General features: G+C 56.6%; 1 protein-coding gene across 20 annotated transcripts in view; it reads left to right on the top strand.

The window, feature by feature from the left end:
* The first annotated feature begins 246 nt into the window (after nucleotides 1-246).
* Nucleotides 247-15,879, top strand: part of MAST3 (microtubule associated serine/threonine kinase 3) — a 39,124-nt gene continuing 23,491 nt past the window's right edge. For 9 of the 20 annotated variants that reach the window (XM_072786758.1, XM_072786754.1, XM_072786756.1 and 6 more), the window contains exons 1-3: nucleotides 297-350; nucleotides 6,894-6,925; nucleotides 9,535-9,624. In XM_072786758.1, the coding sequence (XP_072642859.1) occupies nucleotides 312-350; nucleotides 6,894-6,925; nucleotides 9,535-9,624 (161 nt within the window). In that variant the 5' untranslated portion in view covers nucleotides 297-311. Of the gene's footprint in view, nucleotides 351-6,893; nucleotides 6,926-9,070; nucleotides 9,245-9,534; nucleotides 9,625-14,717; nucleotides 14,888-15,879 lie in introns of those variants that run through there. The other 11 variants (XM_072786760.1, XM_072786763.1, XM_072786759.1 and 8 more) reach the window with 6 other exon arrangements.

The following is a 15,879-nucleotide window of genomic DNA, read 5'->3' as shown; positions in this document are numbered from 1 at the left end:
ACATTAATGAACTTCTATGGGCCTCAGTTTCTTCATCTGCAAAATGGGGACGATAATGTTCCCTTACGTCTGGGTGGATTCATTGAAAACCAAAAAAAATGTTTTCATCTTGGCTGTGGGGGGCGGGTAGGGTGGGGCTGGGAAGGGCTGTCCGGCGATCCAACGACGGAGGCGGGGCCCTTCGAGGAGGGCTCCGCGGGGGCGGGGCTAGGCCGCGTCAGCTGACCGGCTTGACCAATGGCGCGGGGTGGCGGGGCTTGGCAGGTTGGGGCGGGGCCGGGGGCGGGCCGGGCGGTGCGGACTAGCGGGCCATGGACGAGCCGAGCCTCCTGCGGCGCCGAGGGCTCCAGGTGAGGCCCCTGCGTGGGCGGGCGGAGGGCACAGCGCAGTGGACCTGGCCTGGGTGCCGGGCGCGGGGCTTCGGTGTCTGGAGAAACTGAGGCGGAAGGCGGGGCGCGCGCTCCGATCGCTCCCTCTGCCCACCCGCTTCTCAAAGTGCTTCTTGCCGGGTGGGAAGGGGATATGCCCCGTTTGACAGATGGGGAAACTGAGGCACCAGGCGCTACGGTGGGAGAAAGGGAGTGAGGGCTGCCCCCCTTGCCACCAGCTGTTCTAATAATAATACAAGCAACAGCAGCCCTTGCGCGCTCACCATATGTTCATCCCTGTATTAATCTCTTTACTAGTGATACATTACTATTAATTAATGTGTATTATTGCCAGTCTCGTGCCTTTGCTGCGCCACCGCGCCCCAGCCTCAGATCACCCCTAAGGGGAGCCGGGGAGGTCGGGGCTGTCCAGGCGCCCGTTTGTCAAACGAGGAAACTGAGGCTGGGGTCTGGAAGAGTCACAAACTCGAGGTGGGCCGACAGGGATTCAATCCAGCGGCCTGAAATAGCTCTCTATTGCACAGAACACTGCCAACTGCCTGCGGGGGTGGAGGAGGAGGGCGGGAGCCACTTTTGCTTCTCTGGACCTCAGTTTCCCCATTTGCCATAAAGGCTTTCCTTCTCTGCCCTTTGGCCTGGGGTTGTGTTTGGGAGGCTGCGTTACCAGGAGGTAAGAACATAGGTGTCAGAGTTTGAGCCCACTCGGGGGCCATGTGACTCCGGTGGGCCACTTCTTTGACCTTTCTGGGCCTCTGTGCAAAGGGAATTAAGGTGATCGAACCAAACCCTCTGGGGCTTAGACCACACCCTTAAGAAGCTGCCAGGTTGCCGACCCGGGAACCCGAGATTCATCATTTACACAACGAACATTTATTGAGTGCCTGCTGTGTGCCCGGCAGCGGAGAGGCAGCGGGGTGTTCACCTCTGAAACCGCTCCCCCAGATCTCCCAGCGTGTTGGGAGCATCAGTGACCCCAGGGAGCGGTCAGCTGCAGTGTGGGACGCTCAGGCATACTTGGAAAAGGCGCCTGAACCAAGCGTTGCTGGGTGGCCTTGGAGCAGAGGAAGCAGCCGCGGGTGGCGGCGCAGGTGGTGGTGGGTGCATGGGGAAATAGAAGAGTCCCAAGGAGGCTAAAACCTAGAAAGGACTGGGCGGCGGGAGGGGGTTGGTCAGGGAGAGCAGGGGCAGAGCTGCGAGGCAGAAACACTCCCACCCCCGCCAGGTGTGGTGGGGGAGGGGATCCGACAGGAGGAAGTCCGAGGCCAGAGGCAGGAGTGAGGGGCCTGGGTGTAGAGGAGGGGGCGGTGAGCAGTGGGGTGTTGTGGGGGGACAGGCCCCGCCTGGAGCCCCAGTTAGATTCAAGCCCCGCCCGCGGCCTCTTAAAATAGAGAAACTGCCATCGGGTAGGCGAATGGGGGCGCTGCTGACGTCAGGAAGTGGGGGCCTGTTCCGTGGGGAGGAGGTATCCCTACCCTGATGACGAGTCCCATACTACAAAAGGGGAAACTGAGGCTCAGAGAAACGTAGCCACTGTTCAGGTGTCACAGCATGTAGGTGAGGTAGGCAGCATTTGAACCTAGGCAGGTCTGGCTCCCCCTCCAGACCAGCCCTGCACTAGCAGGTCTTCCTCCATGGAGACAGAGGGACAAGGGACTGCCCAGATGGGTGAGGGATTTCTGGGTGGAGGGCACAGCCTGTGCCAAGGCTCAGAAGCATGTAACTCTATGTGTTGTATGGGGAAACTAGAAGCTAGAAGCTATTTCTCAGCACTAGAACTGGGGGCGAGAGGGGACTGTCTGCGTCAAGGGATTCCAGCACCAATTTTAAAGAGGTTAGACTTTCCCCCTAGGGTGATGGGGAGCTATGGAAAGTCCTGGAGCTAGAGAAGACACACCAGACCTGAGGGCTTTGAAAGACTCCTCTGGAGCCCGTGTGGGGCAAAGAGGGAGCCAGAAGCCAGGGAGGGAGGGGCCTGGAGTGAACTACCAAGTAAGAGACAATGAAAATATATTTTTTAAAGATTTTATTTATTTATTCATGGGAGACAGAGAGAGAGAGAGAGGCAGAGACATAGGCAGAGGGAGAAGCAGGCTCCCGGAGGGAGTCTGATGCGGGACTTGATCCCAGGATCCCCAGATCATGACCTGAGCCAAAGGCAGACCCTCAACCACTGAGGCACCAAGGTGTCCCTAAGGTATAGTTTATTTATTTAAGAGAGAGAGCATATGCCAGGAGGTGGAGCAGAGGGAGAGGTACAAGCAGACTCCGAACCGGAGAGCAGAGCCCACCCACGGGACTCCATCCCAGGACCCTGAGATTGTGACCTGAGCTGAAATCAAGAGTCAGTCAACCGACCAAGCCACTCAGGTGCCCCAGACAATGAAAATAATTTTCAAAAAATATTTTGTTTATTTATTCATGAGAGGGCAGCCCAGGTGGTTCAGCGGTTTAGCGCCACCTTCAGCCCAGGGCCTGATCCTGGAGACCTAGGATCGAGTCCCACGTCGGGCTCCCTGCATGGAGCCTGCTTCTCCTTATGCCTGTGTCTCTGCCTCTCTTTCTCTGTGTGTGTGTTTGTCTCTCATGAATAAATAAATAAAATCTTTTTTTAAAAAATAAAATAAAATATTTTGTTTATTTATTCATGAGAGACACACACACAGAGAGGCAGAGACATAGACAGAGAGAGAAGCAGACTCCATGCAGGGAGCCTGATGTGGGACTTGATCCCGGGACTCCAGGACTCCAGGATCACGCCCTGAGTTGAAGGCAGAGGCTCAACCGCTGAGCCACCCAGGCGTCCCAATGAAAATAATATTTAAAAATAAAAAGATTAGTATAAATAACAGCTGACGTTAACTGGCACCTACAGATGCAAAGCTCTGTACATGCATTTAATTCTCCTAAAAGTGCAAGATCAGTGCTATTATTAGCCTCCTTTTTCAGAGGGAGAAACTGAGGCTCAGAGTGGGAGAGTAAGAGATTTGGAATTCTAGCCAGTCTGGCTCCTGTGGGTACCTGGTGGTGGGAGGGCCTTGGTTTGGGGCATTAACTATACAGTCCCCTAAATGGCCCAGGAGCTCCCCCAGCCAGTCAGGTGGCAGCCTGCTGGTCAGAGCCAATCAGATACTCTGGAGGCTGACTTGCCAAAGGTCTAAGAGTCAATTCATAAAAACCTGAGGAAAGGTGGGGGGAAGGGGGGGGGTTCCTGTCAGTTACTGACTGATGGGGCAGGCAATAGCCGGTGGGAATGCTGGCCAACCTGCTTGTGGCAATGTAAGACGCTGGGAGGTGGTCAACAGGACCTGGTCTGGCCCTCCCACCACCAGTTTGCATTCTATCAAGGGAAGAGCTGGCAACTGGGCCTTACTGGTTTGGGTTAAGCTCAGTCTTTTTTTTTTTTTTTTTCATTTATTTATTCATGAGGGACAGAGAGAGAGGCAGAGACATAGGCAGAGCCACTCAGGTGCCCCTGGCAGGCCCTCAACCACTGAGCTGCCCAGACGTCCCTAAGCTCAGTCTTCCATGCAGCGCTTGCAGGTGCCAGTTAAAGTGAGCTGTTATTGCTACAACTACTATTCTTCTTATTATTTTTTAAGATTTTATTTATTTATTCATGAGAGATGCAGAGAGAGAGAGGCACAGACACAGGCAGAGGGAGAAGCAGGCTCCGTGCAGGGAGCCTGACACAGGACTTGATCCCAGGTCTCCGGGATCATACCATGGGCTGAAGGTGGTGTTAAACCACTGAGCCATCCGGGCTGCCCTATTCTTATTATTTTATCATTATTTTTATCATCTACCACCTGGACCCTTGCTTCACAAAGGGCAGAATTTTAAAACACCAGATCCCCAAATCCAGGGGCAGTAGAGGTGGCCAGGGCTTGTAACTGAACTTTGTCTCTGCTGCTGCTGAAGAGGTTCCCCGGAAGGTCCATCTTGCCTCCTTGTAGCGCAGTTCCACTTATTCTGCTCCTCCCCAAAGCCCTCAGGCGGGTGCTATGTGGTCCCTGCTGACTTTTCTCCCTTCACTGCAGCTGCCAACTTCCCCCAGGGCTTGGTGCCAACTGGGCTGAGTCCCACTTCCACCCTATAGATTCTCACTAGCCGGGGGAGGGGGAGGCAGGAAGTCTCTTGTCGTTCCCCACCCCCCTGCTGCCTGCTCCAGCCTCTTCTCTCCCTCTGGGTCCCCCCTAATGCCTCCAGTATGGAGGTGTCCACGCCCTGCTCTGTCTTCTCCAGATTGGGGGTTCCTCAGGATGGAGCTGAGGCTTCTGGCTGGGAGGCAGCTCGCCCAGCCCAGCCAAGAACAGAAGAGGATGCCGTAAATATTATCTTTAAAGGGCAATTCCAAGGGATCGGGCCCCCACCTACCCCAGTCTACGCAGGAGTCACTCCTTGGGGAACAGCCTGCAAAGAGGGGGCTGAGGGCGGAAGCAGATGGCTCTGGGAGCAGAGGGTCCGGGGGCGGTGCCGGGAGAGTTCCATGTGGTCCTAGCTTTCCATCCAGCCTTTGCCGAGAGCTGCCGACCTTCCCTCGCTTCTCTCTGCCACTTCACATCTTTCTGTATTTTGGAAGCAAATTAAAATTTGTGGTTCCACTGGTGGTTATTATTAACCTCACAAAATCATTGTCTTGGCTCTGATTTATTGAAGCCTCTCCGCTGGTGCCAGGTCCTTAGCTTGCTACTTGATTCCTCCCGGGACCCTGTGTCACCGGGAGGCTTCCCAGATGAAGAAACTGAGGCACAGAAGTGCGAGATTGCTTGGCACGGGTCACACAGCTCAGATGAGGGGGAGCTTGACTGGGAACCCAGGACTGCCTGGGGCTTTGGAAGGAGATGGCTGGGGTGGGAGGAGGGGTTGCAGCAAGTAGCCCTGGGGTCAGATGCCAGCTCCTCACTGTCTTCACAGGTTAGAGAGGGGAAAGCTGACATATGATCTCAAAACAATTGGAGGGGGCAGAAGGAGGCCTTAATGGTCGTGGTGGCTCCTGGGACTATAATGATCAATTGCCCTGAATGACAGGGAGCTTTCGATCCCCAGAAGCATTCATTCAGGGAGACAGAAACATCTCAGATGGCAGGTCAGCCTCTTCCCACCTTGAACAGCTCGGTTTTGTTTTGTGGGTTCAAAGTAGCTGGGGTCAGGCCTCTGAGTGACACCTCAATCCCCCAGACCTGCCCTTTCCCCTGTTGGGGGACCCAGCCAACCTCTCCCAGCCCCGTCCTGCGCAGGGCAGCTTCCGGCCCCCTTGAATTGGCTGCGGAGGTTGATGACGTCAATCGTTGCCATGGTGAACGCCCCGCTCTGGATGTGGGCAGCCCAGAGCCCACCTAGGTAAAAATAGTCATGTGTCCTCGACTGGAAGGCCCTGGTGTGTGTGTGTTGGGGGGGGGGGGGAGGGATGTCCAGAGACCTGGATTCCCCACCCTCTCTCTACCAAGAGACATGGGCAGCTGGCTACCCTCTGTGCCTCAGTTTCCCTGCCTGTAAAATGACTCCTGCTCCTGGTCTGTTGTAGGTGGCTCAGTAAATGTAAAATCTATCAGATATTATGGTAGTCTGCCCAGGCCCTTGGTGAGCTCAACAACAACACCACAACACACAACAGCAACAGTAATACTGACTGCTCCTTATTACCCTGGACCCTCCTGATGTGACCTCCACATTAGAGATGGGAAAATCAAAGCACAGATAGTACAAGTTATTTGGCTCGAGGTCTCACAGCCAGGAAGGAACAGCTAATAAATAGATCTGGACCCAGGTCTGAGTATCCCCAGGTTCTAAACTTGTACTACATGGCCTTTGGGGAATTTAAGGACCTTCTTGGGTGAGCCACATTTGAGGATGGACTCTGGGGTCACTGTGGACCCCAAGTGCTGGACTTTTTGCCCTGGTGAGGACACCCAGGGTTGGTGCAGATCAGCTTGTTGAGCTCTAAAAGGGTCTTCAGTAGGGAGTCACAGATCAGGGCCCCCACTCCCCAGTGGTTCCCAAGATGCAAATCTGCATAGGCTTTGCCAGGTGAAGGAGAGGGGGGACTGCTTTCAAATCTGGGAGGGGGCAGGGTGAGGATGAGTCAAGAATCTCTCTTTTCTCAACAGATTGTTAGTATGTAACAACTATTGATATACTTCTTTATAAATATAACTAATTTGTTATTTAAAATAATGAAGCTATTTTTAGGTACAAGTAGGGTATGAGCTGGGCAGGGAGGTGATTGGGAGTCTGAGAGGGCTTCCAGGAGGAAGGGATGCCTGAGCTGAGGGGATGATGTATAATTAACTAACCAGAGGGGAGGGAAGGCCGTCCTGGCAGATGACAGAGCCAGTGCAAAGGCTCTGAGGCAGGGCACGCACGGCCCAGTGTGTTGGGCAGCAGAAAGGAGGCATTGTCCAGACCTGGTGACCAAGGGGCCAACTGGGGAGTGACCTGAGTGGAGGGCCAGGGATGTGAAGGGCTTGTCTCCTTGGGAATGACCCCTGTTTCCTCTCATTTCAGAAGGAGCTGAGCCTGCCACGCCGGGGACGTGGGTGAGTTCATCTAAGGCCAGTGGGCTGGGCTGGGCCCTGTGGTCCTGGGCACAGATTTTTCAGCAGCAGCTTCCAAATTGTGAATTTAATAGTTATAACAAAGTTTCTCACCTTGATCCTTTCCCCTTGTTGTTTGCAAAATGCTTCAGAAGTGCTTCACTTGGCTCTCACGAACTGGGAGGCCCATGCCAATTTGCAGCTGAGACAGAAGTGCAGTTGGGTTGCCGCACTGGCACAAGGGCATCTGGCCTGGAAAAGGGAAAATCAGCTAGCATCTAAAGTCCAAACTGTAGAGTTACAGCCAAGTATTTTGGAACCAGCTTGCATGCCCCGCCATGATGGGGAACTCACTCTCAGGGAACACAGGTAGAAAAGTGTATCTCTTAGGGTCACTGTAGCATTTTTCTGGAGGCTGGCAATTTTTAAAAAGATGTTATCTATTTATTTGAGGGGGGGAGGACAAGCAGGGGAGAGGGGTAGAGGGAGAAACAGACTCCCCACTGTTCAGGGAACCCAATGCAGGACTCGATCTCAGGACCCTAGAATCACAACCTGAGCCAATGTGAGATGCCTAACCGACTGAGACACCCAGGGGCCTTAGGTTGTCATTTTTGGATCCCCAAAGCTCGCAGAACATTTTGGTCAGTGCCTTTGCCAGTTTACAGTTGAGAAACCAAAGCCCAGGACAGGGAGGGGTGCGCCTTGTGCCGATGCCCCGGAACTGTGTGAGTGTAGACACTCTTTGGGGGCTGTGTCAGCCTGAGGGGTGAGAATTCTCTTGACCTGCAGTGGTTTCACTTAACAAACTTATTTTTGAGTGCCTACTGCGTGGCGGGCCCTGTTCCAGGCACGGGAGACCCAGAGACAGGATCCAATGTTGGACCCTGCCCCTGAGCTCACACTGTCTTGGGGAGGGTGATGGCAAAGTGATATTATGCAGGGGGTGGAGGGGAATTAAACGGCTTTAGCCCTGAAGACATTGCTCCTCTTGGAGGAGGTGACATTTGAGCCTCGATCGGGGGAAAAAAAGGAAGAGGAAAGTGGGAACGTCCAAGGGGAATGTCATTCCAGCTAGAGAGAACAGCATGGGCCAAGGTCCTGGGGTGCAAACCAGCTTGGCATTGGAAGAACACCATGGAGACAGGGGTAGCTGGAGTGAAAAGAGCACAGGGGAGGTGGAGGGAGAGGAGATGGAGCAGGTCCTGGGGCTGGGGTGAGAGTTTGAAATGTGATGATGGGGATGGGTCAGACTGGCCCCCAAGCCCAGACCATCTGTTCCTGTTGAACTGGGGATAGTGCAGCTGCTGGGGAGGAGCCCGAGGGGCCCAGCAGGGGCAGGGCTCCAACACTGACCAGAAGGCGGGCACTGTCCCTGGCCTTTGCCCAGGCTGGGGGCAGGGTGGTGGACCGGAATCTGGCAGAACCTGGAGGGCAAAGTCCTGGGCTACGGGGGCAGGACGAGGACAGAGACTCTGCTACCTGCCGTGTTCGTGACTGGGTCCAAGTGGGGTGCCAAGGGGGCCATAGCCAGACACAAACAACCTGGACTCTTGGGATATGCGCTGGGCACAAGGGAGAGCAGGGCTGGGGGCGCCATGGGCGGTTGCGTAGGGACGGCTCTCGGGAGGGGGGCCCGTGGGACTCAGCTCGGATATGAGTGAGGGGGACGGGGGACGACGCTCCTGACAGAGCAAAGGCCTGGAGGCGTGGGCCGGGCCTCGGGTGTGCGCGGGGATGCTGGGACGGCGGCGAGGGGCCCCGGCCGCTGCGCTGCGCTGCTGGGGGTGGGGGAACCCGGGCAGGACGCGCTCAGATCCGGGGTGCGAGGGACCCCCCCGGGGGCGGGGCGAGGGCAGACACCGGGCCGCAGCCGGGAAGGGGCGGGGCCAGACGATGGAGCAATACTGCCCATCGAGGAGGCCGTGACCGCCCTTCCTTTCCGGCCGCGCACCAGAGGGCTCGAGACCCGGCAGCCTCGGCGTCGTCCTCCGGGAGGGGGTGACACCCGCGGCTCCAGCCTCCCGCGACCCGACTTTTCCTGCTGGGCTGGGCCTGCGCGCAGGTGCGGGGTTCGAGCCCCGCCCCGGGGCGGAGAGAGCCCGCCCCCCGCGCCCCCAGCGGCCCAGCCTCAGCGCCGCGTCGGTCGCGCCCGCCGGGCGTGCTGTCCCCACGTCCGCGTCTGTGGGTCTGTCCGATCGCGCCACGGTCGTGACTTGGGGGCCACCAAGGGGGCTTTGGCACCCGGCCGCGTAGACGCAGCCCCGGCCTCGGCATGAAGTCTCGAAGGGACAAGCTGCACATCCCGGCTCTGACCCTTGAGTGAGTGCTTGGGGGAGAAGTGGGGAGACAGGGTGGAGGGAAGAGAGACCGACGACCGCCCTTCCCCCGCGTCTCTGTTTAAGTCGCCCAGAGTCGCATCGCGCCGCCTCCGGGGAGCCCTCCGGGGTCATCTGTCAGGCCCCGCCCTCGCGGCCTGCTAGAGACCCAGAATTCCGGGCCTTGGGGCCCCTTCTCCCTAAGGGAACCTAAGTCCTGATACCTCTCCGGATTTGGCCACACGCAGCGGCCACCACCACCAGGTTCACCGTCCCCGGCCTCTTTCTTTGCAGTCTGTCTCCGAGCAGCCAGAGCCCATCTTTGCTGAGTCCCAGCAGCCCCTGCAGCCCCTGCAGCCCCTCTCTGGGCTTGCACCCCTGGAGGTAAGTGACAGCACATGGGGGCGGGGCTCGGACATTGCCCTGGCACCCTAGAGCCTCGGAAGCTGCCTAGACCCAGCCTCCTCCCTGAGGTACTGTGGGCTGGTGACATCACCTCTCTGGGCCTCAGTTTACCCCTCTGTTAAATGAAACTGCTATCCAGACTCAGGCCTTGATAGGGAAATTCCATTTTCAGCCATAGCCAACAGGTCCTCCCATCCCACAGGTGGCCAAGGTGAGGCCAGAACTTGAGCTATTGCCCAAGGACATCCCTGAGACAGGTGCTGGGTTCCCAGCCTGCTTTGGGCCCTCCCTACTGAATCAGCCTGGCATTCCAGGTTAGGACCTCAAGGACCCTCCCCACACCCACCTCAGCTGGCCAGAAAGCCCCTCCCACTGAATGTACAGACAGATGGACACACACCCACCCCATGGCTAAGAGTTCACTGTTATACCCCTGTGCCCTGAACTAGGCAAAGTGATGTAGGGAAGAATGAACCAGCTTGACTGAGGGCCAGCTCTGTACCAAACACCTTATTTCCTCCACAACCTCGGGAGGGAGGTGCCCTTCCTGGCCCCATTTCTCAGCTGGGAAAACCGAGGCTCAGAGAGGAGACACCAGTTCTCCTGGTTCAGTATGTCTGGGGACCAAACATCAGGGCCAGCTTGCCTGCCAGAGTCTGTTGAGGGTTTGAACCACCTCACCCCAGGTGACTGGCACCTCTCAGGGTCTTGTCCCCTACAGGGGGGACACAGGAGGGAATATCAGGGTTATCATGGACTCTTCGCACAGCTTGGGAAAACTGCAGGGACGGGGCAGATGTGTGAGTCAGTGATGCCTGGAATTAGAGGGCCCATCAATCATTTACACCTCAGTATGAATGAGCTGCTTAGATTCTTTCCACAGACCTTTAATGAGGAAAAGAGAGAACAATTTGGAGCCCACAGTGGGTGCTGATAACAGACGGTTCCTTCATTAAGTAGGCACCTACTGCAAGCCAGGTGCTAAGGGCATAGCTGTGAACAAGATTAACATAGCCCCTCCTTCATGGGGCTATCAGCTCTCAGGAGGTGGGCAATGAACGAGTGGACAGACAGGATGCATTCAGATGGTGGCCTCTTGGGGGTGTTTTAGTCAAGGCCTAGGCAGAGCTAGGAGAGAGTCACCAGACAATGGGAATTGCACTTGCAAAGATCCTGAGGCAGCACCAAGACTTTTAAAGTCTCTGTGGCTGCCTTGGGGGAAGAAAGTTCTGCTGGGGGCAGGTGACAGGAATGGAGGTAGCAGAGTCAGGGAGGTGGCTAGGACATCTGGGTAGGAGCTGGTGGAGCCTGGACCAGGTCAGGGTGTCCAGTGGGAGACAGGGACTGCTGTACCCCTCATTTAGGGAAGGAAGAAACTCAGGACTTCAGAGTGTGTTGTCCATGGGCATCCTGAGAGACGGTCGGGCCAAGTCTGACACCGACCCCTTGGATTCTACCTCGGATGAGGACAGGATGAGGGGAGGGACCTGTTGGCAGCCGCTGAGCCAGTCTTACCAGGAGCAAATGGAGGCAGAGTTTAGGGCTCTGAGCAGAAAAGACTCCTCACCCACCACCAGAGGGCAGCAGAACCACATCACCTTGGGCCAGGCAAGGAAATGGGTCCCTAACTTCCCTGCCCCAAGCACCCTAGGAACAAGCCCACATTTGTTCCCTTCTCCTCCAGGGCCCTGTGAGTCTGGCCCCTGCAACCCCACACCTCCTCCCTGTCTGTTTCCCCATCTGGTTCACCCAACTCTAGCCATGGGCTTCCCGGGCTGCCAGAACATAAGCTGGTCCAGCCTCAGGGCCTTTGCATGTGCTGCCCCTCCACCCAGAGCTCCATTTCCTTCTTTCTTCATTTGTCAAGTCTCTATCAAGCCCTCAGATAGGAAGCTTTTCTGAACCACCCTATCAGGGCCTCCCAAGCCCCAATTATATCCATTACATCTGCCCATTTCCCTCATGGAGACTGCATCATGAGTGTGATTTCCATGTTTTCTTGTGTGATTATTGGGTTGCTTTTCTCACGCAGAGGTTTTGGGGCCCCTTGAGGGCCAGACCTGGATCTGTCCTCTATCCTAGGGCAGGGCCTGGTATACAGCAGATGCTCAGTTAATGCTTGTGGCGAAGTAGGTAGGAGGGCTCTGCTTGTGATGGTGGTGGTGGTGGTGGTGGGTGCGAGGTAATTGGGAGAATGTGGTGAATTTGGCCCTCTCCCACAAGGTCGCAACAAGAAGCATTGTCAGAAGTGTTCCCTCTGGGGCCTTGAATGGCAAGGACAGGAGGAATTTGCATTTTTATCTCCAGGGCACTAAGAACCACACAGCAGCATATGGGGCTGGGAGGGGTGCGCACAGTGTATGGGCAAGGGGGGAAGGGCTGGGGTGGTCAGACCAAGGAAGGGTTGGGGGTAGGGGTCTGTATGCTCACTAGTGCTTTGCCATTTACACAGTCACTAGCACAAGCAGAGGGAGGCAGATCCTGAGTCACAGACAGGGTTAGGATCTGAGCCCTAGGAGAGGGATTCACCCAGAAGTGTGGTTTTATTGTAAAGGCAACAAGGAGCCATGGAGGGTGTATGAGTTGGGGAGGGATGTGGTCTGGTGGGCAGTGGGCTGGTGCCAGAAATCAGTGGCTCAGTCACCCTTTCATGGGAGGCCTTTGCCATGGCCACAGGCGCTCTGGATTGTCAGCTGCAGCCCTGTTGTGCAGAGGAGACCAAAACTGAGGCCAGATGGGCGTGGGAGAAGTGACTGCTGGGGATGCCAGAGCAGTGGGTGTAATGCGGGGCATGTAGGTGGTGCAGGGTGCAGCCACAGCTGGGATTGAGCTGGGTGCTTCCTTTACTGAATGTGCAGCAGTGTCCCTGGCACACATGGTGGGGAGGGTTCATGGGCACAGCATGTCAACATACGGTGACACGAGACCGTGACTCCATCCCTACTTGGGTCCCCAGACCTGAGGATCTTGCATTCCCCACATGCAGGAGGCTCTGTCCCTGGCATGTGACTCATACTGAACACCCTTAGGTCATAAGTGACCACTTCCATCCTCCCTTCCACATCTGGCCCCTTCCTTGGCAGGGCCCATCCATTGACCTCAAACATGTTCAGAATCTACCCACTTTTCTTACCCTGGTCCAGGCTTCAGTGTCCCCCTCCCAGACCTTGTCATAGCCTCAACTAGCCTTCTGCCATCTGCACCCCTGCCCCTGACAGCTCTTGTTCCCCATGGCAGACGTGGTGGTGGTGGTGGTGGTGGTGTGTGTGTGTGGGGGGTGGGGGGTTGTTGACAAACAATTCAGATTACACCCTTCCCCTGCTCACACATTCTGCATGGCTTCCCACTGGTTCTGCTGTACAACTGCAGTCGTCTTGCAATGCATGAGGCTTATGTGGTAAGCCCTGCTGGCATCTTCCCCTCAGTCCTATCTCAGGACCTTTGCACAAGCTGTGCCCTCTGCCTGAAACACTGTGTTGCATGGCTGGCTCCTCTTCCTTCTCAATGTCTCAGCTGGCTATAGTGTCACCTCCTCAGAGAGGCCTTTGGGCTAAAGTCATCCATTGCCAGTGTTACCTCTGTCCCTTTCCTTTCTTGACTTCAGTGTTTGAAATTACCCTAATCATTTCATTGTTTCCTATTTACCCTCTGCCTCCCCAACTAGACTTGGGGCCTCTGAGGGCAGGGTCCTCACAATTCAGCAGAGGGTCAGGCACACAGCAGCTTTTCAATAAATGTTGAGTGAGTGAGTGACCAGAAATGGGTGTTTGAGACCCAGGCCTGGGGGACCTGGAAATGGAGAGCATTCTGGGATGACACACCCAGTAGATACCTGAGAGTGACACTGGCCATGAAGACAGGATGGGGAGTCTCTTGAGATACCCAAGAAGCAAAATTAGTGGCAAGAGGGTTGGGGAGAGTTAGGATTATATACCAGGCAGGGGCAACTCTCTTTGCCTTCTCTTCTCAGATGTGGGGTCTGGGCTTCAGTGTCAGGCCTAGGTTGGTTCCCAAAGTGTCATGTGGCCTGTGAGGGGGCTACTATTAGGGTGATACTATCTCTGTCTTCTGGGGCTGTCATGAGAGGAAGAAGCATTAATTCACTGCCGACTGTTCGAGACAGTCCTATTTCCATGGTGAACAAGTACTGTACTCCCAGCACTTTCTGTGCCTCCAATTCTATTCCATTTTCAGGAGGAGACATTTGTAGATGGAGAATCAGAGGCCTGGAAGTTAGCCTGATGCTAACATTTATCAAACATGTATCAGGCACGGTAGGTGCCACCTTACATCTAATTCCTGCAATCATCCTGTCAGCCCAGTTTCCCTTCCATTTTACAATTGAGAAGACAGGCCTGAGAAGTTAAATTAGGTGTCCCCTGAGTCCTGACTATACTCAGGCTGATGGCCTTTCCATCACAAAGGCAGACAGAGCCTGTCAGATGCCCCGACTCAGTTTGCTAAACATGCCCTTTCTGCCAGGCCATTTTGGGAGATGCTGGGACCCCCCAAGGAGTCCAAGAGAAGACAGAGCCAGACACGCAGGGAAAGGAAGGCTTCCCAGGAGAGGGGACGCTGGATTTTGCCAGGCAGGAAGGACATTCCGAGAAGTGGAGCCTGCGTGGGCGCGGTAGCATGAGCCAGCCCAGACAGTTGGATAGTTCTCAAGTGCCACACTCAGAAGGGGTCAGCGCGGGGGGAGAGAGGGAAAGGGGGACGCGCGAGCAGATTTACATTCTGAGGGAAGGGGGCCTGGTTCCACCGTCTAACCCTGCCAGGCGCCGGCGCCCCGCCCCCGCTGCTCGCGGCCCTGGCAACGCCCCGCCCCTCCGCCCGCGGCCCTGGCAACGCCCAGCCCACTAGCCTGCACGCGGGCCCGCCGGCTTCGCTTCCGCGTGCTCGCCCCGCCCCGGCTGGCCCCGCCCCCGCCAGGCCCCGCCCCCGCGCCCGTCTGGGCGGGGTTCCCGGCCGCGCTCTGGGGCGCGCGCTTCCTCCTCGCCCCCTACCCCCAGCCCCGCGGCGCGCACCCTCTGCCCCGCTCGGCGGGGCTCGCGGGGCCAATCCGGCCGCGGAGGTTAGCGCCCCGCCGCCGCCGGCTGCGCCCCCGCGCCTCCCGGGTCTCGGGCGGCGGCGGCGGCACAAAGAGAAGCAGCATGTCCGACCCCAGCTACTGGACGGCGGTGGCGGCGCCAGGCCACCGGAGCCGCCTTGCCAAGGGCGCGCTGCTGCAGCGCTCCAAGAGGTAGGGGCACCGTGCGGGCTAAGGAGCGGCGGCCGGCCAAGCAAACACGAGTTGCCAGAAGTATATCCCGGCGGCGTGGCGAGGGCCGCTGTGTGCGGCGGCAGGGGGAAGGGGGAGGACGCTTTGCGGTCAGGATAGTCGCTGGGGGCCCGGACCCCCTCCTTTCGCCCCTCGTTACCCGGAGTTGGCTGTCGGCCCGCCGGGTCCGCAGCTAGGGTGGTGACACGGGGCAGCAGGGGGTTGGGGCCGAATCAGGATTCGAACCTGGGTCTGTAGGCCTGGGCAGCCTTGGGGAGGATCTTCTTGGAAAAACTGAAGCTTGTCTGTCCCTGGGGCCCCCTCAGCGGAAATATTGTTTCAGAAGCAGATATTTGCTGCACGAGGCTAGCGTGCAGGTGGCGTGGCAGGAGCGGGTAAAATCGTGTGTTTACCGGGTTTAAGCCACAGCAAAGCCTGGTCTGTCTTGGACTCTCTGTTTCCCTTTCTGAAATGCAAAGGCCAAGTAAGGGCTGTGGACTTCACAGGACTTGGGTTCATACTCCAGCTCAGCCACTGCCTGGCTGTGTGACCTCAGGCAGTTCCTTAACCTCTCTGTTCTTGGGTGTTTCACTGGCACTGGGTTGGGGCATTCCTATAGGGGAGCGCAGGCAAAGGCTGTGCACTCACGGCAGCTGCTAAAGGACCCCGAATACTAGGTTCAGGGCATGGGCTTAGACTCCTCTTCTCCTTCTCCTGTAGCAACAGAGGGCTTACGGGCACCCCAGCAATCAGGTGGAGGCAACTGGCCTCAGGCCAGCGTTTTCTGGCATATTGTCACTCTGTGTTGTTCCATATGGGTGTTTATCAAATGGCTAGGTGGCTTCTTGGGGTCCTGGGCCTTCTCCAGGGAGGGCTGACCAAACAGTGGACACCTGACAGGTGCTCGGGAAGTGAACAAATGTTGCCCAGTTCCCCCTTTAGAGACCTCAGATATGCCTGTGTTTTCAAGAAGG

This window comes from Canis lupus, chromosome 19, assembly GCF_048164855.1.
Source record: "Canis lupus baileyi chromosome 19, mCanLup2.hap1, whole genome shotgun sequence".
NCBI classification, from domain to species: Eukaryota; Metazoa; Chordata; class Mammalia; order Carnivora; family Canidae; genus Canis; species Canis lupus.
The sequence above is the reverse complement of the archived record's forward strand: the minus strand, read 5'-3'. Positions and strand labels throughout refer to the sequence as shown.